General features: G+C 36.6%; 1 protein-coding gene across 3 annotated transcripts; it reads right to left on the bottom strand.

Moving 5' to 3' along the window:
- Positions 1-7,987: 7,987 nt before the first annotated feature.
- LOC120079576 (MLO-like protein 11) lies at positions 7,988-21,132 on the bottom strand. Of its 3 annotated transcripts, none has more exons than XM_039033806.1 (16): positions 20,283-21,132; positions 19,926-20,152; positions 18,903-18,960; positions 18,526-18,719; positions 18,319-18,435; positions 17,927-17,987; positions 12,038-12,132; positions 10,732-10,806; positions 10,326-10,411; positions 9,884-9,933; positions 9,524-9,564; positions 9,269-9,439; positions 9,139-9,174; positions 8,885-8,952; positions 8,743-8,803; positions 7,988-8,650 (listed from the first exon to the last, which is right to left on the bottom strand). In XM_039033806.1, the coding sequence occupies exons 2-16, from the start codon at positions 20,049-20,051 to the stop codon at positions 8,267-8,269; spliced, it is 1,623 nt and encodes a 540-aa protein (XP_038889734.1). In that variant the 5' UTR covers positions 20,052-20,152; positions 20,283-21,132; the 3' UTR covers positions 7,988-8,266. The 3 variants fall into 3 exon arrangements, with proteins under 3 accessions (XP_038889734.1, XP_038889733.1, XP_038889732.1); XM_039033805.1 differs by having other exon boundaries at positions 18,526-18,758; positions 19,926-20,118; positions 20,192-21,129; XM_039033804.1 differs by having other exon boundaries at positions 18,526-18,758; positions 20,283-21,128.
- Between the last annotated feature and the right edge of the window lie 890 nt (positions 21,133-22,022).

Below are 22,022 nucleotides of genomic sequence, written 5' to 3'. Positions count from 1 at the left end.
CTTCCAGTATATGTTTTTCATATGAGACAGTAGATATGCTAGAAAAATACTCCATATTATTCTTTCTATCAGTCTCAATATGATAAACATTACAACATATATCTTTAATACTAAGAAGATTTCTCTTTGATTGACTAGAGAACAATGTATTGTCAATTGTAAATTTTGTTCCTCTAGGAAAAATAATATTTTTTTTCCAAACTTTTCGATTACGTTTGCAGAATCCGATATTGTATTGATTTTTGCTTTCAACATTGTCAGTTTGAAAAAATATTTTCTATTTATAAGTATTGTACATCTAGTTGTACTGTCTACCAGACATAGATTTTTTTTACTCATTTTTTAGTCACCCAACATATGAAAATAATCCAGGTTTCTTCATTAAAATAAAATAATTACAATAAGAAAAAAAAACACTTGAAATATACAAAATCTAACATGTACTAAGAGAAAAAAAGGATGAAGATGGATAAAAAAAACAACATTAAGTTTAGATATTTTCAACTGTGTCATTCTTCTCTTCAGAAGATTCAAAGAAGTCCGTCACATCCAAATTTGTCATATGGGATGGGTCAAATAATATATATTATTATCCTTGTATACAAAATTTGCTTCCACATTTTTCTCTTTTTCCTTTAGGGATCTTGATAGAGATCAACTAAGTGTTTTGACGTACGACAGGTACGTGAGCAATGTCCAATCATTCTGCATCTTATTTTCAACACTTTTTGAATTCTTATCTTTTGGATTCTTATCTTTTGGAGTTTTTCTTTGTGATCATCATTTGGTATGGTTCTTTTGAAATTTGAATGATTAGAACGACCACTACAAAAACAATAATTATTTCTTCCTCTGTCAGGGTCACGACCTTGATCATGACCACGACCTCAACCATGATTATTATTAAAATTCATAGCATTCATGTGACATCCGAGTCCTCACAGAATTTCTTAGGTTAATAAAAGATTTCAGACTCAAAAGCCTTGAAAGAAAAAGATTGGCTAAGTACCTTGAAGGAAGTATTAGTACTTAAGAAAATTTCTAAGTATTGGAGACATGTGATTGATCTAGGAGTTAGAATTCAAGTGTTGGAAAGACGAGGTGAATGCCTAGTCCAAGGAAGAATAAGGAATTTGGACTAAGTACTAAGTATTGGATGAGTCACCCTTGAGTTGGAAGTATACTGAATTGTAGGAGTTTTGGACGCATGTTTGGACAAGAATAGGCTCACTTGGATGCATGCTAGGGTAAGAAGAACCATTTTTTTTTATGTCTAGAGCTAGGTTAACGCATGAGGGAAAAATGGTTAAGTGTTGGACAATCATGCATTGAACTATACACAACTAAGTGAGAAAACTAGGGTTGGACGCATAGCAAGAAGGTAGCGAACGCATAAGAGGACCAGAGTGGAAATTTGGCTTAGTGTTGGATAGCATATGACACAATAAGTAGGTAAACCTTAAAGTTTGAAGGTTGGATGCCTAGGAAGTATTGTGGATGCATAGAAGGCTATGTGAAAGCATATGAAGGGCAAGAATAGAGCATAAGATAACCACTTAGGAGAAATTTGCACCAAGAATTCCTAGGAGAGACAGGGTAAACACATACCCTAAGGGGACAACATGCTTGGATGCATGAGCCAAGGTGTTAGGCGTTTGGGAAGTCATTTAGGAAGTATAAACTCAAAATGATGGTTTTGATGCACAAACCCTAGGAAGGCATTTGTTTAGTTTCATCTTGGATGCATAATAGAAAGTTTGGAACTAAATCAAGGGGAGAAACCATGATACAAAAAGGAAGTTAGGGCCAAGAAGTAGAGATTTGGGAAGTTTAAGGAATGAACAAAGGGACCATGCATCCAACAAGAAGTATTTAGGCGTTGAGTGACAATAAGGGTGAAGGAACTCTAATGGGAGAGAACCTTGAGCGGAAGCGGATCGACCAAATTTCATTTTCATTACATCTAAATTTTACAGTAAACAAGATATACATTTAATTCTAAATTACAGCATATTTTAGAAAGGATTTTAAGAAATCTCACATTTGAAGATCTTTTCTTCACGTTTTCCCTCGAACAAATCATAAACTCCTTGAAGACTCTTTTCAAGAATAACCTCGAACAAACTGAACACTACCACGAATGTTACCTTGGTATTTTCAAGGTGGGAACCCAGGAGTGGTGGACTCTGGCTATTTTGGATTTTAAAGGAAAACTTAATGTAGAGGAAGGATTGAGAATTTTCACATAAAACTCAAAGAACACAGAATACTTCTGTTGTTTTCTCACTTTCTCAATCTCGATTGACTAACCCTAAGAAGAAGAAGAAAACATTTTTTTTTTAATCTCCTTGCCAAAAATAATCACCACCCATTTATGTGGGTGGAGAGAAAAAAATGGGAAGGGAGTTGTAACTCCCTTCCTTATTATTAAAATAATAATAATAATATAAATTGATAACTAAATTATCTATCATATATATATATTATATATATATTAAAATTATATGTTATATCAAATATAACATATAACCTATAGTTTTAACATTGTATCATATACAATATAAACTATAGTTTCTTTTCTCTTTTATATGGCATTTAATATAAATCTTATTTATATTAAATTTAATAACTATGAATCCAAACTATAGAAACTATATTTGAATCTCATTTAAATATTTATTTCCTCCCATTAAGCTATAATGTATCAAATATATTATGACAATTATATCACATATAATTGAATTAACTTAATTATATCATATATAATTAAATCCTTCTATTAATTTGAACAATTCAAATTAATCCAAAAACTAAATCTCAACTAAACCTATTGAGCTACTAAGGGAACCTCATGGACCTATAGCTTGAAGTTTCAATGGTACATGAATAATTAATTAAACTCTTTAATTACATTATTCACCATCTATTAACTATCGAGCACTCTACTAAAGACCGACAGCTGCACTCTTCGCACTACAAATATATTTCTATGTCCATTGGATATAACCAATCAACAGTACGATGACCCTTCACAAATTGCTCGTAAGTACAGCTAGGCCAAATTATTGTTTTGCCCTTGTAGTTACATCTAACTCCTTAAGTACCACTGATCCCTCTAATGAACAATAGATCATATTCCAACTATGATTAAACCCCTCTCGGGCCAAGAGAGGGTGTGGCACCACAGTTCAAAACCCGGAATCATCCCTTAAGGGAGTAATTTATCTACTTACCCCTTCTTCGGGGAAGGAGTGAACTCCATCTTGTATAGTTGTATTCCCAGCTCCTTCATCAGACGAATCCCCAAAATGGTAGGCTTGTTGAGTCAGCAATCTAGCCACTCTTACCCATACAAATCAAAGGACCGCCCTCATAGGCAAGAGTTCACAACTCACTCACGATGCAAGTCATGTTACCCATGGTTATCCTAATGAAATGTAAGTCTCTATTATGAACGACTTTATATAATGAGACTAAATATTTTGTGGTCCGGTCTTATACAAACTTCTTTGTATAAAATATCCCTGCTCGCATGTCTATACATGAATGATCAATATCATATCATTTGTAGCACTTTACAATAATTATAACACTTACAAACCTGGCCATACTCGTAATGTCACCAGGATAAGGTACCCAACCTTATCCATCTACTACAGACCATTTAGGTTATCACTTAAACATGACTCACCCGTATGTCTCTACATACATGTTTAAGTTACAAATATAATCTTGGATGTTAGTTTATTGGTTTGTGGTTAATGCAACTAAAATATCATATATTTATAGACAATGAATAAAATATCATATATTTTATTAAATACATAATGAGTTTGTTCAACAATGTTTACAAACTATAGGACCCTACAAGATTTAGGGCATCAATCCCAACAAAGGAGAGGAACGTGGCTTCTTCAAATGAAATTTTGGTAAACCAAAGTAGGAGGTGGAGGGTAGAGATGCAAGATTTAATATGGGACAGCCACTTCAAAGGAAGTATATATTGAACATATGCAATGGAGGACACGACTTACCTACATGCAAGTAAGTGGTGGCAATGAAGAAGGTGGTGGCTCAACGAGAAGAAGACACTAAAACTTCCTTCAAGGAGGAGGTGGCAGATGTTGGAGGCTTGAAGGATGACAAGGATGATCTAAAGTTGCCCATAAATACCTTCAGGGAGTTACCTTTCACTCCACAACTTTCTGATCTCTTGAGAAATCTTATAAGAGAGTGATTGGAGAGAATTAAAATTTGGAGGGAATACCATGCATTGGAGTGTTGTATCAGGTGTCCAAACTTAACTGTTAGATGTTGAACAGGTTGAACCAAGCGTTGGTGTTGTTGTCCATCTGTCCAACTTGGCTGTGAAGTGTAACCCTGCATCCAACAACTATTTTTTTTTTCCCAAATTGAAGGTGTAGTTTGAGCCTAGTTGGTTGGTAAGCTAGGGTTAAGGTCAAGAAAATATTTTAAGATTATTTTTAACCTAAACACGGGATTCTAAGTTGGTATTTGGGTTTATACAGACTCAGGATTTAGAAGGGAAAAAAGTTACAGGAGATTAGGGAACCCTTTTTCCTGATAAACTATGCATAGTTCTCCTTTCTTTGTCTTTGTGAATTGATATATGTATTTACGTATATATAAGTGTGTGTGTGTGTGTGTATATATATATATATATATATATACATGCATGGTCTTGAAATTTGTGGCATGATCAGGAAATATGTTGTCTTCATAGATTTCATGTTGTTTGGATTATTTTTCTGAAATTATGTGGATGCATGTTTATAGTGAATTGAATTGGAAACTAGAAATGTATCAAGGATATTGTTAGCATATCTTGTGGACGTATGGCTAGGATTGTCAGTATAATCTGGCTGGGACTGTCAGCGTACTTGAGTATGTCTAGCGGGATATTGTCAACATGTGCACATTCGGCGGGTTGTATTGGGTACTGGGGTTATTTCCTTTGGAATTGTATTTGACCGAATTATTATATTTCTGGAGAACATATGATTATGCCAATAACATCTCAGTATTTGTGAAATTGTATTCCCAAAAATGATTTTCAAACAAAAAATCTATTTTTATACTAAACTTGTCACTCATTAAGCTTTCCCAGCTCATGTTTTCCAAATGTTTTATCCCCTCCCCCTCCCCTCAGGTAGCATAAAAGTAGAGTTCTAAGATGCTAATAAGGTCAAGGTCTGTCACACTATAGCCACGTATCTGGGTGAAAGTCGATTCTTTATGAGTTCTGTAGCCTACCAATAGAGTTATCTAAGTTAAGTCTAAAGTTATGTAAGTATTATAATGGTTTAATATAAAACAAATTAACCAGAGAGTTGTTGTCATTTTATACTTAGCTAAAATGTTATTTGTAATTTAGATCTAGGATATGCAGTAGTAGTTATCACAAAAGAGTTTGAAATGTGATTAGTAAGTGCAAGGTGATGGGTAACAAGTGTTACAAAATGGTCATGTCTATTATCTTCACACCTTCTTTCGAGTGAAAGAGATAAGCTCGAAAGGAGGTATGACAATTCACTTTAGGGAATGGTGTCATCAAGATTCATGATTTTTCATTAATAACTCGTTATTTTGTTCAGCCACGAGAAGACGTGAAATTAGTTCTGAATATTATTTAAAACCTTTCTCTCGATATTGTTGCTACATGAGCATATTCGAAACATGAAATGTAGAAAATGTTTTCGCTAACATATTAGCATCAGTAATTTTTTCTCCGTATAACAACAGTTTTGAACTAATTTTAAATAATGGGGAGTTATAGTCACTTACTGATTTGAAATCTTGTAGCCTCAAGTGCATCCACTCAAACGAGCTTTAGGGAAAATAATTGTTTTTTTTTTATTATCATACCTCTTTCAAATTTTTTCACAAAATACGGGGATCTTTTATTATAAGATACTCCATTTTCAATTCCTCGTCGAGATTATGACAAAGGAAAATCATAGCTATTATTTTGTCCTGACTGGATGTCGTATTTCCTTATTTAATAGTCTCTCCAAGATTCATAACATGCAGGTGGATTTCAACATCAAGTACCCATGATAAATAATTATTATTGTTAATATCAAGGGCGACAAATTATAATTATGTAATGACTGCACTATCATAGAATATTGTATTTATACTACAAATTTTAAAGATATTAAATACGCAAAATAACGTTAAATTTATTAATTATAACTAAGAGGGAAAAACCGACATATCTTTAGAACCTACCTTTACGAGGAAAACAATAGGAGCTCATGCAGATAACGTGTTGTGAATTTGAAGAGCACAACAGTGTACAACAAAAACATTAATATAAAGATAATATAATATAATAATAAATAATAATAATAATAATAATAATAATAATATATATAAAATAAACAAATACTAATATATATATATATATATACATACAAAATAAATAAATAAGAAAATATAAAATAAGAAATCTCTATAAATTCTTCACTTTCTCCAATTTTTATGGATTTTGTCCAATGTGTATCTTCCAAAACCCACCAAATGTCATTATTTATAGACAATTTGAAGGTGGATTACATCGACACTAGTAATGTGTAATCTTGAGACACATGAACAACACATGGGATAATGGATAAGTGACATATAACCAATAGACACTAATAATAGACATCTACATTACACCTAAGTTATATATTTATTAACTTGAATGTAGTTCTAACTAGTAAAAAAATTCAAAAAAAAAAAAGTTAGAAGCTCGACACCCACATGCTAAATAAAAGAAGGAAAAAAACAAAACAAAACCTACGTTAATGTAAGGTAAATCATGTGCACTGAACAAGCGATCACTATTGGATATATATTTGTTAGGAAAAACAAAATTTTGCATCCTCGGCAAAATGTTATTATTCATACTTTAAAAAATGCTACCAAGCTCATTTAGGGCAAGGTAGAATATCTTGTTAATACAACAAATCTACATATTTTCACGACTTGCAAGAAGAATTTATTATATCTTATTTTATTTTTTTCAGGTTTACTTTAATTTCACATTTAATTTTAACTCATTATTTAATAAATATTCTTATATGGATGAATTATCAATTATAATTTTTTGAGTTTAAGAAAAGCATATTTAATCAAATTTTTCGACCAAAGAAAACAATTCAAATTCAACCATATTTGATATGTAATTCTTTCTTCAGGTTCAAACTCTCCTATCCTACTTATTCAATACTAAAAAATATGGCAAATAAATATAATGAAATCTAGCTTACCATCCCCTACAGACAAGCACACAAGATTTCACACAATGGCCTCCTAATTCCAAGAAGAAACCCACACAACAATCTTGTTGCTTTTGCATTTTCATCTTCATCAAAAGGCTGCTTCTTTTCTCACAACCCCACCAACTTTCCCCTGTATAAAAAGCCATGGCAGACCTTCACTTTCACAATCAATTCATAGCTTAACCAAGAAAACAAAGAGAGAGCTTGAGCAGAAATGGCCTTTTCCAAATCCAAGTTTCTCACTATCTTTCTGCTTTTCTGCAGCCTTCTTCACTTTGGCTTTGCCAGTGAAGAAGTTATGGACGACCCCATTGCTCAGAGTGAAATTGTAGGCCAACGTCTGCCTTATTCACAGGACTGCTGCAATTACTGTCACTTGGGGACCTGCTGCGGCAGCAGCGACTACTGCAACCCTTGTCTGCAAGATGGATGTGGGTGTGTGGAGAATCCGAGCATCAGGTGCTGTTCTGGCTCGATTTGCCATCCGTCGTGCCAATGTCAGGGACCGTGCCCATCTTGTAGCTGTGTGAGAGGCAATGTCAGGGTTGAGGGACAACATGAATCGAACTCTGATCATCCTAGCAGTGAATCAATGCCTCCAAAGCATGGTAGAAATTAGGACATGAAGCTCAGTGAAGGAGTTGGATCATGTTCTTCATGTCCAACATTAATATCTTAGTTAATGAAGTCAAAACTGCTTAATAAAAAGCTTCATGATTTGAATTCATTTTCTTATTATAATACCACTCTAATATCAATACAGAACTTTTTTCTACGTATACGACTTCCTATATTACATAAGCTGAATTTCATAAGTTCATTGTTCAGTATGAGTATCTCATTCGTATAAGTATGTACCTCCAGCCTCAAATATTCTCAACACTTGATTTCGGTCGAAGCTCACACTAATCTAAACACAACTATCATTGCTGTTTCACCGCCGTCTTTCTTTCTTTTTGCTAATACAATCTTACTGGCTATCTTTTGACTGGCATAGAGAAGCTTCTCATAAAGTTTTCCACTTCAAACTTGTGATCAACTGCTGAAGAAAGAGATGTAGAGGGTTGTAGAAGAGGCGTTCTAGCCCTGCTTGGCCGTTCATTAGTAACAGAGTCAGGATCGTCTTGTACAGAAGTTGGTTGTAGTTCGATTGCTGTATAGTCAGCAGTAGTTTCAGAAGTATCATCAATAAGCCGACAGTCATCATCCTCAAGTGACATGACCGTGCTTGTTTCTGTGTGAATCGTGGTGTCATCTGCGAACATGCGAAGCCTTCTTTTCCTTCTTGCTGCCTTGCCCCATCCATGGATTGTTTCCCTTATTCTTTGTGGAATTAATGCAGCTTTATAGTTTGTTCCCATCTAGTAAAAAGATACACAGACGGTCAAAGGTAATCGTAGTACTCAGGACACGGGTTCTAATCTAGCTCGCCTGTCATGTTCGAAACTGATACCTGAGTTACCAAAGCATACAAGGGCAAGGTGCTGTAGCTGCAAAGGAACTGCCCAGCGAATCTACAGATAAAAATCATAAAAACTGAATATATAGCTCTTTAAGCAAGCACGCGACTAGCAATAACTTCAATTCATGCATACCCCAAAATAAGTCTTGCATAGACAAGCATATGATTCCTAATGAAGCAAGAATTATATCCAAATTGCCACTGCAAATTAAGAAAAGTCTTAGTTACAAGTAATTCTAACACAGTTTTCTCAATCCATACTTCTAAATATTTTGTGATCTTGTTTGTTCCATTTCATTTTTCCCATCGTTGTAAGTTGCAAAACGCAGGCAGTGCTCAATATCCATAGAAATTAAGTTGGAGATAGTTATGAAAGGAGGAAAGTACCCAGAACCAGAAGAATGATGCCAACTCGAATGCATTCTGCAAAAACCAAAAAAGCTTCAATAAATCAGATATAAACATTAAGGTCAATTTCTTGATGATGATCATTCTAATGTAAATAATAAATATCGACCTGGAAAAGGATAAAGTGGATCAAGGACAAGAGGAGTTCAGGCTTCTTAAACCAGAAAAGATCATCTCTTGGCTTTAGCTTTGAACCCGAAAATGAACCAGTTATACCAGCACTTTCCAGTGCCAATGTTGCGATGACATGCTGCAATTTCGTGCCCACAAAAAGAACAAGCTACAAAAAAAAAGGATAGAAAACAGCATAGAAAAGATGAGAGATAATGAAATTTTACGATAAGGAGCGAGAGAGTGTACTTACAGCAACCGGAATGCTTGCTATCCAGAAATATAGATTCGAGCCTGCAGTAATGCAAAGAAAAAGATAAAATTCAGCATGTTTTATATAAACAGGCAACTCGGGTTTGAGCAAGACAGTATAAGTTGGATAGAAAATGGCATGAGTTGCAAGATGTTTGGCAACAGTCGAGATCAGTAGCTAAATAATGACACAATGACACACTGAAGTAAAAGTAGGTAAGGGAATAGTACTGAGGATCAACCATCGCCTCAACCTAATAATAATAAGATCAAATGGGCAAGAAGCAGAGGAAGGATTAATGGACACAATGATATATTACATGCAATTGGTTCAAATTGCTACTTTTACAGAGAGTTTTACCTTTTACATTAAACAGCATGAAAGCAACAACGAATCCCCACAATGGACCACTGCATTAAAGAGAAGAGGTATTAGCTTTCACATCTCCTAAGGGATCTAAATAAGCATGCATATAAAGTAATGTCTGAGTTTGCAAGACATGAAACTATTATGGTAAATATTTATTTTAGGTGAATATTTCAACTCCTTTATCCTTTACAATTTAAGAGGAGGCAACCTGATCATATAAATGGCAGACCTTTTTATTGTCTCATGGTGTAGCAAAATCAACATTTTCAAGGAGACCAACATTCTAATTATTAACCAAAGGAATTCTAATGTCTTTAAAAGGTCTCCACAATATTCCCCTCAAATTAGTATACTTCTGAGTTGCAAGCTACGCAAATGTCTATTATCATATTCAAACCATATACAAATTGAAAATTGCAGTCATTTCACCTACCTCACGCCTACTATCCTTTGGAATTCTTCTTCCATGGAGCGAATCATGTAGCTGTGGAAATCATATGTCAGGGGGAGGTGGTGATTCTGCAACAAATGAAGTCAAATGGAAAACATGTTCCATTATTTAGGGTCTTAAGAATACAGATAAATTTCTTTTAAAAAAAAAACACATTTTAATGTAGCCTAAAATGAGTCACCTTAAATATTTTAACTATGTTAGATTTTACTATGACTATTATGTTAGCATGAACGATTCAAACACAGTCATGTATCGAAATAATAAAAACGTGTCATCATTGCATAAGTCCTCCAAGCTCATACTAGGTATTTTCCAAAAGATTCACCAAATATAACAGCTTGACAACAGCCAACTGATGATAAAAAATGCTAGCAAACCAACATACCATGATGAAGCCCTTGCGGAGTGTGAGGTAGTCAGCACGAACTACAGAATTCCCAAATTGCCGGAAAAAACATGTCTACAATTTATAAGTTCAATTAATTCAAACCAAATTAAAATCAAGACATGCCAAGGTAGCGGTAAAACTTTAAAATGGCAGGAGGAGAGACTGCAATCATTAGGAATACAATGGCTAAATCAAAACAAAAGGGAAAGAAAACTACGAGAAGAGAATATAGAGTAATTTGTTGAAAGGAAAATGAAAAAAAAAAGGTTGATAGGGTTTCTAGAGTACCATCTCCCATATATCTGGACCCAAATATTTGCTACCTCACTCACCTCTCTATTAATATATTGTTAATCTATTGCTAAAAACAAATATCTCTAACAACTCTCATAAATTCTGATGTCTGAACATGTCATATGACTATTCTATACTAATTAACCAAATACGTAATATTACTCTGCCCCAAAACACCTTTTGTAGATACCAGGAACAAAATATATTCATCCAACACAAAGATTCCCCACAAATACATGCTTCAACTCTTACAGTTGCTTATAAAAAGTTACTTGACCATGTGGGATGTGGGATGTTTTACTCATCTCTATGGAATAAAATAATCTGATTCGAGACATAGCAAAACCCACAGAAGTATCCCCCCCACAAAATAATAATAATAATAAAGACAGCCTTTGTAGTACTACATTTATAAATGAATTTTCATCTGTTTGAAGAATAGGCAGCACTGGTAATTATCCAGAAATATAAGCCTCTAAAAGTCCAAAGAAGCTTCAAAACTAAAATTTTCATGGTGCAAGCTCATATCAACTGAGTTCTCCATTCTGACCTCAAGAATTTGATAATAATTCCCTAACACGTTGAAACTGTAACAATGCATTGCTTATCCAAGAAAAATGAAAAGATGGGGAAATTGTTGCTCCATCATTATTTAATGCTTCTTAGCCCAGAATGTAAGTTCCCTATGCTGCATCAAGTTTTCTATGTGATTATATTTTAAGTTCCTGGGTGACTTGTGAAGAAAAAATTAGTCGACTTTCTGACTGACCATTGTACAGAAAGAGTTTACTTCCATCATTATCCAACTCTTCCTTTGATTTCATCATCAAATGCCTCTTGATGTAGCTCATCACTGCATGCCAGAATGAAGCACACAATTGAATCACTATAAAATCCCCTCAAAAGTACACCCTTGAATAGATGGATATGGTGAGCGCACATGCATGTGGATAGATAATTATAACATCAAACAGAGTATGAAGTGTGAGTGTGGAAGTTGAAGGCATACCACCCAGATTAGAAAACTGTTCCTCGTCATAGGATTTGAAGTGTGATATCGGACAAAGGTTGATTGCCTCCGCAGTGTCATTTCTCTCGTGATATCTATGTTGGTATAGAAAATTGTTAGCGTAAAAAAGATATAGAGGGAATATTGTTTTGTGAATGATTTCAAACTCTGTATCATCATGAACTTTGCTAGAAGAACAAGAGAGAAAGAATAAATAGGTAAAAGAGTGTGGGGACGTCAACCTTGAAAGTACATGTGGTACAAACAGTATTGAATAAACGATGATTGGCTTGAATAATGCCTTACTTCTAAATTCAGTATCATTAACAAAAGTGTACTTGACAGGATGAAATGAGGATTATGTAAAACCCCCGATAATTTACACTTATAAGAGGAGGGGCAAAAAGGGAAATGGACTAGAGAAGTTTGTTACAAAAGAAGTTGGAGGAGAAGATTCTTTTTCAGGAGGTATGGTGGGAGGAGAATTCGGTTAAGACCAGGGACCACCATTAGCTGTTAAATAGGGCAGTCGGAAGCCAAGGTAAGGGAGGAAAAGAGAGGTGAAGATAAATAAGAGCTGAGGAGCTTTTATGGAGAGATTTCCCAGCTCTCTCGAATTCCCACTGGACTCCTTCGTTTTGTGGTTGTTGTTTTCATTTTGAGAAGATTGTAGTTTGGTGTTTCGTTTACATTTTGCTCCTTTATTAATTGAAAGTTATTAAGTCTAAGTTGTATTCTTTCTCTCTTCCTGTTACTCTTTTTTTGTTCTATTGTTTGTTCCTTGGTGTGAATCCATGAGCAGGGCCGAGTTAGGACTTGGAGTCTTAACAAGTGGTATCAAAGCCGCAATCCTGGGGAAAACTCGAGCAATGACTCAAAAACAGATGGAAGAAAGGATGGAGACGAGTGAGAAGGAGATGGCCGGATTGAAGGAACTGTTGTGCGGATTATGTATGAACATTGAGAAGCTGACGGAAGAAGTCAGAGAAAGTAACTCCGCTCGGAGGAAGGAGGAAACGGTGATTACCAAAGGAAGCACTCTCAAAGCAAAAGGGAAATCGGACGAGGCGGAATCGTCCCAAACGCACGGAGCTGGAAACACAGATAAAGGTAAGTATAAACGTTTAGAAATACCTCTTTTTACAGGGGAAAATCCGGAGTCCTGGGTGTACCACGCCGAACACTACTTTGAAATACATGAGCTATCAGACGCAGAGAAGGTCAAGGTGGCCGTTGTTAGTTTCGCCCCAGACGAGGTAGATTGGTTTCGATGGAGTAATAACCGAAAGGCCATAACCACTTAGGATGAACTGAAGAAGAGACTCTTCAACACTATAGAACTATTGGGGAAGGAAGTCTGGGCGCTCGGCTGCTGAAAATCAAGCAAGACAGTTCCTATCCAGACTATGTAAAAAAATTCGTCACGTATTCGGTGCCCTTGTCGGAGCTATCAGAGAGTGTGCTGAAGGATGCCTTCATGAACGGGCTGGAACCGGCATTGCAAGCGGAAGTGATCAGCCGTAACCCCAAAACATTGGATGAGTGTATGCGCGAAGCCCAACTTGTGAAAGATAGGAACTTGGCCCTGAAGTTGGCACTAAGTGATCTGGGGGTTGGTGGGCTTAGCCAAAAGGAGGCCCAACAAGGTAAGGAGTACTCAAAAAAAAATCACATGGAGGGGCACGAGGTCCTGACCATGAAACAAGTATCTATACCGGTCAAGAATTTCCCATTGAAGAAAGAGGCCCCCTGAAGAGATTTTCGGACTCAGAGTTCAGAGAACGCCTCGATAAGGGCCTTTGTTTCCAGTGCAACGAGAAGTAAGCGCCACCATTGTAAGGTAAGAGAGAACCGTCAACTAATGCTCTTCATAGCCAACGAGGAAGAAGACCCGGTAGTGGAAGCAGTTAAAGAAGAGAGAGAAACTCGAATTGAAAAACATAGAAGTCATGGAGAAAGCCGAGCTTGCATTGAAATCGCTACTCAGGTTTTCTGCAAAGGGGACCATGAAACTGAGAGGAGAAATAAGGGGGAAGGAGGTGTTGGTGCTCATTGACTCGGGAGCAACACGCAACTTCATCCATCAGGATACCGTGAGGGAGCTCGAAATTCCTTTAAAACACCAGACGAAATTTGGGGTAATAATTGGCAATGGAAGCGAAATAGAAGGGAAGGGAGAATGTAAAAACGTGGAGCTTAGATTGCCAGGGTTGGTGAGGGCGGACTTTTTGGCAATGGAGCTTGGTCGGATGAATGTGGTGTTGGGGATGCCTTGGTTGTGCACTACCAGCTTCATGAGCATCCACTGGCCTTCGTTAACCATGACTTTTTGGTCGAAAGACTCACACATAACCTTACGAGGAGATCCATCTCTCACAAAGGTGGAAGTATCTTTCAAGACCCTAAGTAAACAATGGGAAGAAGATGATATGGGGTTCTTAGTGGATTTTCAACATTTGGAGATCGAGAACGAAGAGGGGACAGAGCAAGAGGATGAGGCCAAAGTTCCAACTAAGCTACCGGTAATGATTTCAACACTTTTAGAACAGAACCAAGATGTTTTTGAAATGCCAGCTACGCTTCCTCCTAAAAGGGCAGTCGACCACCAGATCACTATCAAGGAAGGCCAGGATCCTATTAATGTTCGGTCGTACAAGTATGACCACGTGCAGAAGGAAGAAATAGAAAAGCTGGTGAGGGAAATGATGCAGGCCGGATTCATACACCCCAGCAGAAGCCCCTACTCAAGTCCAGTGTTGTTAGCCAAGAAGAAGGATGGGGGATGGCGTTTCTGTGTCAACTACCGAAAGCTAAACCAAGTGACCATTGCCGATAAATTTCCAATACCGGTTATAGAAGAACTTCTCGATGAACTACATGGAGCTGCAGTGTTTTCCAAGCTCGACCTCAAGTCAGCCTATCACCAAATCAAAATGAGGGAAATGACATTGAGAAGACAGCTTTCCGCACTCACGAAGGGCATTATGAATTCCTAGTGATGCCGTTTGGACTCACCAACGCACCTACCACTTTCCAATTACTTATGAATCAGGTTTTTTTTCGCCCTTTCCTACGTCACTTCATTCTTGTGTTTTTTGACGACATACTTGTGTACAGCCCTGATCTTTCCACCCACAAGACTCACTAGGGAGTAGTGTTCAACGTCCTAAGGTATAACAAGCTGTATGCGAATCAAAAGAAATGCGTTTTTTGTCAAGAACGGATACAATACTTGGGGCATTGGATTTCACCACAAGGAGTAGAGGCGAATGGAAAGAAGATTCAAGCCATGGTGAACTGGCCATGACCAACAAACGTGACAGAGTTGCGGGTTTTCTTGGCCTAACAGGATACCATCGGAGGTTTGTAAAGGGATATAGTGCAATGGCAGCACTTCTCACCCGATTACTTCAAAAGAATGGATTCATTTGGAATGAGGAGGCGACCAGAGCGTTTGAAGAATTTAAAAGGGAAATGATTTCCTGCCCAATGTTAGCTCTGCCGGATTTCGCCAAGCCGTTCATCATTAAGACTGATGCTTCTGGGATCGGTCTGGGCGCTGTGCTATCTCAAGGGGAGAAACCAATCGCCTATTTCAGCCAAAAACTCTCCCCACGCACCCAAGCCCAATCAATCTATGAAAGGGAGCTGATGGCAGTGGTTTCGGCAATTCAAAAGTGGAGGCACTACCTTTTGGGAGGGAAGTTTACAGTCATATTCGACCAAAAGGCCTTAAAGTTCTTAATCGAGCAGAGGGAAGTGCAACCCCAATTCCAACGATGGCTTACCAAACTTCTGGGCTATGATTTTGAAATTCTCTACCAACCTGGTCTACAAAACAAAGCAACAGATGCCCTATCACCTTCCCCCAACAGCAGAGTTACACACATTGATAACCTCGGCCGTAGTGGACATGGAGCTAATCATCAAGGAGGTGGAAAACGACGAGGAACTTCAACAGATCATTGCAATATTAAAGGAAGACCCGGAAGGAAAACCGAATCACCAATGGAAGTACAATAGGTTGTTGTACAAAGGGAGGCTAGTCATCCCTCGCAAGTCATCGTTGATCCCGGCCCTATTACATACTTTCCATGATTCGGTGTTACGGGGCCATTCCAAAATGGAGAACTTCATTGGCCAGGAATGAAGGCGGACATACAAAGGTATGTGGAAGGTTGTGAAGTCTGCCAGAGGAATAAAACAGAGTCATTGTCACCAGCAGGGTTGCTACAGCCACTCCCCATTCCTGAATTGACAATTGAAGAATGGACCATGGATTTCATAGAAGGTTTGCCGAGAGGAGGGGGTTATGATACCATACTAGTGGTTGTGGATCGTCTAAGTATGGACATTTCATTCCTTTGAAACACCCCTTCTCAGCTAAACAAGTGGTAGAGGCATTCACCCAAGAAGTGATCAAACATCATGGCATACCCAAGTCCATTACCACTGATCGAGACAAAATTTTATTAAGTAATTTTTGGAGGGAGATTTCACCACCCTGAGAACTCAGCTGAAAAGAAGCACCGCTTTCCATCCTCAGACGGATGGCCAAACCGAGAGAGTCAACCGATGCCTTGAGACGTACTTGAGATGTTTTTGCAACAAACAACCATCACAATGGAACAAATGGTTGGCATGGGCTGAACTTTGGTACAACACTACTTTTCATATCTCAATTCGGACCACTCCATTCCAAGCGGTTTATGGTAGGCCTCCCCCACCACTAGTTTATTATGGGGATAGAAAATCATCAAACGACACTGTGGAAAGACAACTGAAAAAAAAGAGACTTGGCCGAACGCCCTTAAAGAAAACTTGGTGATAGCATAGAATAGGATGAAGAAAAATGCTGATCTACATAGAAGGGAGTTGCAATATGAAGTGGGGGATGAAGTCTTTCTTAAACTTAGACCATATCGTCAGCGATCCTTGGCTAGAAAAAGAAGTGAAAAATTGTCTCCAAGGTTCTATGGTCCCTACCAAATATCAGAAAAGATTGGGGAAGTTGCCTACCGTTTGAACCTGCCGCCAGAAGTAGCCATTCACAACATGCTCCATGTGTCTCAACTCAAGAAGAAACTCGGACAAGCGCAGCAAGTACAACATCTTCCTCCTATACTATCGGAAGACTTCGAATTACAGGTTAGTCCTGAACTAGTGTTAGGAATAAGGTGGAATGGTGAGTTAGCTACTCAAGAATGGTTGGTTATGTGGAAGAATATGTCAGAGAGTGAGGCCACTTGGGAATCCACACTAACCATGAAACAACAATTCCCAACGTATCACCTTGAGGACAAGGTGCATTTCGAGAGAGGCGGTATTGTAAAACCTCTGATAATTTACACTTATAAGAGGAGGGGAAAAACGGGAAATGGACTAGAGAAGTTTGTTACAAAAGAAGTTGAAGGAAAAGATTCTTTTTCAAGAGGTATAGTGGGAGGAGAATTCGGTTAAGACCAGAGACCACCATCAGCTGTTAAATAGGGTAGTCGGAAGCCAAGGTAAGGGAGGAAAAGAGAGGTGAAGATAAATAAGAGCTGAGGAGCTTTTATGGAGAGCTTTCCCAGCTCTCTTGAATTCCCACTGGGCTCCTTCGTTTTGTGGTTGTTGTTTTCATTTTGAGAAGATTGTAGTTTGGTGTTTCGTTTACATTTTGCTCCTTTATTAATTGAAAGTTATTAAGTCTGAGCTGTATTCTTTCTCTCTTCCTGTTACTCTTTTTTTGTTCTATTGTTCGTTCCTTGGTGTGAATCAGTGAGCAGGGCCGAGTTAGGACTTGGAGTCTTAATAGATTAGTTTCATACTAGTTATATATCTAGTGCCTAATAGAAGATGAATACAGATATGTTATCGGATCCCACATTACCTGACCATAGAACTTACCATTTAGTGAATCATGTCTGTCCATGTGGGCTTCATCCTCCCAGACTCTCCATCTGTGAACCTGATTTATCATATATCAAACAATTACAACCGGTAACAATTGTGATTCTTTTGCAATTTCCCATCAAATACCAATAATCAATGTCAAGATATTGTAGGCCAATATGCAATATCTTTAGATGTAATTTGGGACAGAAAATAAAGGCAGTCATTTCATCGATGACAAGTGAGAACTCTTTCCAACACAAAATGCAATATAAGGAGCAGATATTAAGAGATGATGATGTGAAATCAAAAGTAAAAGAAAATTCAGTTTAGAAAGCCTTGTTTTAGGAAAGTGTGAAAAATTTAACAAGGCTAAGTACAAAATGACCATAGTAACTACGAAGTACCTTCACAATTGCCAGTAACATTGTTAAGCAGCTATAAGATATATGAGTTACTGCCATTATAAAGATAAAGCGATGCAATTGCTCAAGACCCTCATATGAAACAAATGGCTCGTAACCCTGCATAACGAGTATTTGAAAATTATCAATCAGCATCGGCTTGGAAGAAGTATGAGTTCTTTTCTAAGTTATATGAACTTTATTACATGCCTTCTTGCAGGTTTTCTTATTCACATTAAGCATCCGCCTAAACAAATGGGGTAATACAGAATTTGTATATAGTTTCCGTTCCTCAGATGAACTGTCATCTTCCTGTTCATCAGCCTCAGCTTTGGTGCATGGAGTAAAAGGGGTATTGTAGAACTTTGATGGGATACAGATATTTGCTATTGAGCTTGATGTAGCTGTTAAAAGGAGAGAAATAAATCCAAGCAGCATCAACTCTGACCAGAATGCCAAATGACTAAAGTTAAGAAATAAGAAAAAGGAAAATACAGCTCTGAATTAAATACACTAGGTAGCCAGAATACATAACAAAACTTTTAAGCACGCCTTAAGTAATTGAGTGAATAGCATAGGCCACTTACCTTCTTTCATTTTCTCCACTGCCTCAAATAGTGGCTTTCGGTTAGTTTTCCCCAACCACTGAGAGTACAAAAGGAACAATCACAAATCATGAAAAATATAAAAATATCTGGCTAACAAACTGAAACAAATTAATAAAATCAATCCAAGTTTGCAGGATCCCAGCCCTTCTATCAAATGAGAAACGTAAAGCTACATTCTCTATACATGCTACTAAACATTACATGAAAGTTCAAACAAATTATGGACAAAACATTCAAATGGAAGCATAAGAGAAATTCAATGACACAAACTAAGGCCCCTATTGGTATGGCTTGAATTTGTTATCTAACGCTTTGAACGACTAGGGTTCCCCTATGTTAAATTCATATTTAGCTTATTTATATTATTTACAATTTTGACCCTAAGGTTTAGAGAAGTGCACTATATAAACTCTCAAACCCAGTAACCCTAGAGGCGACGTCATTCTGTACTCTAAATTATTCTTTCAAATAAAACTATTCTCCCTTTATCCTGTAGATAATACACTGTTAGTGAACCACATAAATCTGTGTGTCGATTCTTTATTGCTTTACGTTTTATGTTCATTGTTATTTATCTATTCTTAACAACCCCATTTGGTAACCAATTGGCTTTTAAAAATTAAGTTTGTTTCCTCTCAAATTCTTATAATGATTTTCTTCTTTCTTCAGTAAAATAGTTGAATTTTTAGCCAAATTCCAAAAACGAAAACCAAGTTTTTAAAAACTATCTTTTTTATGTTTTCAAAAATTGGATTGGTTTTTTAAACATTGGTAGAAAGTATATAACAAAACAAGAAATTTATAGGCAGAAAAACTAAATAGTTATCCAACAAAGATAAATAATCTAAGGTAGATGAACCATATGATGTTATTAGTCCATATATTGCAGCATGTAGAAAATGCTGGTGACATCGGAAAGAAAGAAGTATGCAAGTGATGAATATGACATGAAAGATTGATATGTGGTTCAGTTATCATAAAATCATCAGGTGAAATGCTTACAGTGCTTAACCGGTGAATGGACCGTTCGACAAGCAAAGAGACTGCAACAAAAATAGTCAGCACAGAAGCAACAGACCAAGTGGGAGTCAAAGCCAAAGATCGCATCTCATGATCATTTTCAGCCATCTTCGACAACTTTCTGAACCCTTCTAGTATGTTCTTCAAAGCTCCAGTTACACACCAACCTAGCAGTCTTAACAGACCTCAATCGAGGTCATTAATGGTCACTGATCAGAAAAAAGAAGAAGAAAGGAAACACTGCTTACTTTCCGAGGATGGCTAAATCATTCAAAATATGAACAGAAAATCCGTGAAGACAGCATACTGCAAAACAATGAAAAAGAAAACTGTATTTGCCTTATGAAAGAGTTTTCAGGCCCCAATACTCCATGAAAGTGAGAAATGAAGGGTGAATTTATCTTCTCTGATTTTCCCCAATTAATGAAGTCAAAAGTTTTCTTTCCTTTTCTCCTTTTTTGGGTCTGGCCCCTTGGCTCTGAGAAAAACTTTAGTTCAAAAACCAGCTGAGACAAACTTAATATGACCTATTGCAAGTACTGAAGAAAGAAATGGATCCAAACAACTGAACGATTCTGTCCAAGAACCAAGGAAACAAAAAGCTAGCAGCCCTCTTTGCATCTACCGACCAAATTGACAAAAAGGGACAAATGAACCGATTCTGTTCAAGAACCCCTATGAGTATGGAATCTCGGTCTCACATTTCCCAAAAAACAGACAAAAGCTTAGCTAAGAAGACATCCGTTCAAATGCTTTTCAACTCCACAAGTTGTAGAAACAGAAATATGCGAACCCAAATCAAAATGGGAAAGCAAGTTCCAGTGAATCAAGAACCCAAAAGCTAAAACCACAAGATTTGACTGGGTTGGAACACTAAATTATAAAACCCCACATGCACTAACACGAGGTTCCTGGGGTTTGGAAACCGCTGCCTGTGCATTAACTCCTCAAAGAAACAGAAGAGAGAACTTCGAGAAGAATATAATACGGTAATGTAATGAGAAGGGAAATTAAGAATGACCCAGAAGAAAGAAATGCATGGAATCGCACAGAGATGTCAGTGTTTTTCATTTGGGTTTTTCAATTGTTCTTGAGCGTGGCTGAAAATTTAAAATGGTGGGTCACTACCCAACTGCGAAACCAATTATCTTCGAAGCCAAGTGGGAAAGAAGGCAAGTAATTAACTCATTAATCGCTGAATTTGACAACGTAGCTTTTCTTTTCTTTATACTCTCCGCTGATTGGGGAACATGTCAAAATCCCAAACCCACTGCTCCAAGGATTAACCATCCTCATTCTGTTATATATATATATATATATATCTGTCTCTTATACACATCTGATGTGTATAAGAGACAGACCAAATACATATTTGAAAACATAAAATACAACTATGTTTTTATTTAATTCCTATCAGACATATCCCAATTTATTGATGGATCCAAATTTTCATCATTTATAACCTTAATCAATATTAAATGGGGGAGAAAATAACACGGTAGAAGTTTGGTTGTAAATTATCTTATAACACTGTAGAAGTTTGATTGTAAATTATCTTACTTTGATACTATGTTAAATCACTAAGACTCCATTTGGTAACCATTTTGTTTTTTGTTTTTGTTTTTTAAAATTAAGTTTATAGATACTACTTTCACCTCCAAATTTATTCTTTTGTTATCTACTTTTCATCGATGGTTTAAAAAAAAATCAAATTTTGAGAAATAAAAAATGTACATAGCTTTTAAAAAGTTGTTTTTGTTTTGTAATTTGACTAAGAATTCAACTATTGTATTTAAGAAAGGTGCAAATCATTGTAAGAAACGTAGAAAAAATAGACTAAATTTTTAAAAATAAAAAATAAAAAAATAAAATGATTATCAAACTAAAAATTTGGGTTTGTGAGTGAAGATAATTTTATAGAAGTGCTTTTACTTTTCTTCCCTTTTGTGATTTGAGAATCAAAAAAAGAGGCTATAATGACTTATTGAAAATGATGTGTTTGTTTTTATTATTGAAAAACAAAAAAAAGGGAAATTTACTTGGTTTAGAACAGCATTATTTGAACTATTGTGGTTCTAC

This window comes from Benincasa hispida, chromosome 6, assembly GCF_009727055.1.
Source record: "Benincasa hispida cultivar B227 chromosome 6, ASM972705v1, whole genome shotgun sequence".
NCBI classification, from domain to species: domain Eukaryota; kingdom Viridiplantae; phylum Streptophyta; class Magnoliopsida; order Cucurbitales; family Cucurbitaceae; genus Benincasa; species Benincasa hispida.
Note: the sequence above shows the minus strand (reverse complement) of the source record. Positions and strands in the feature narration are given on the sequence as shown.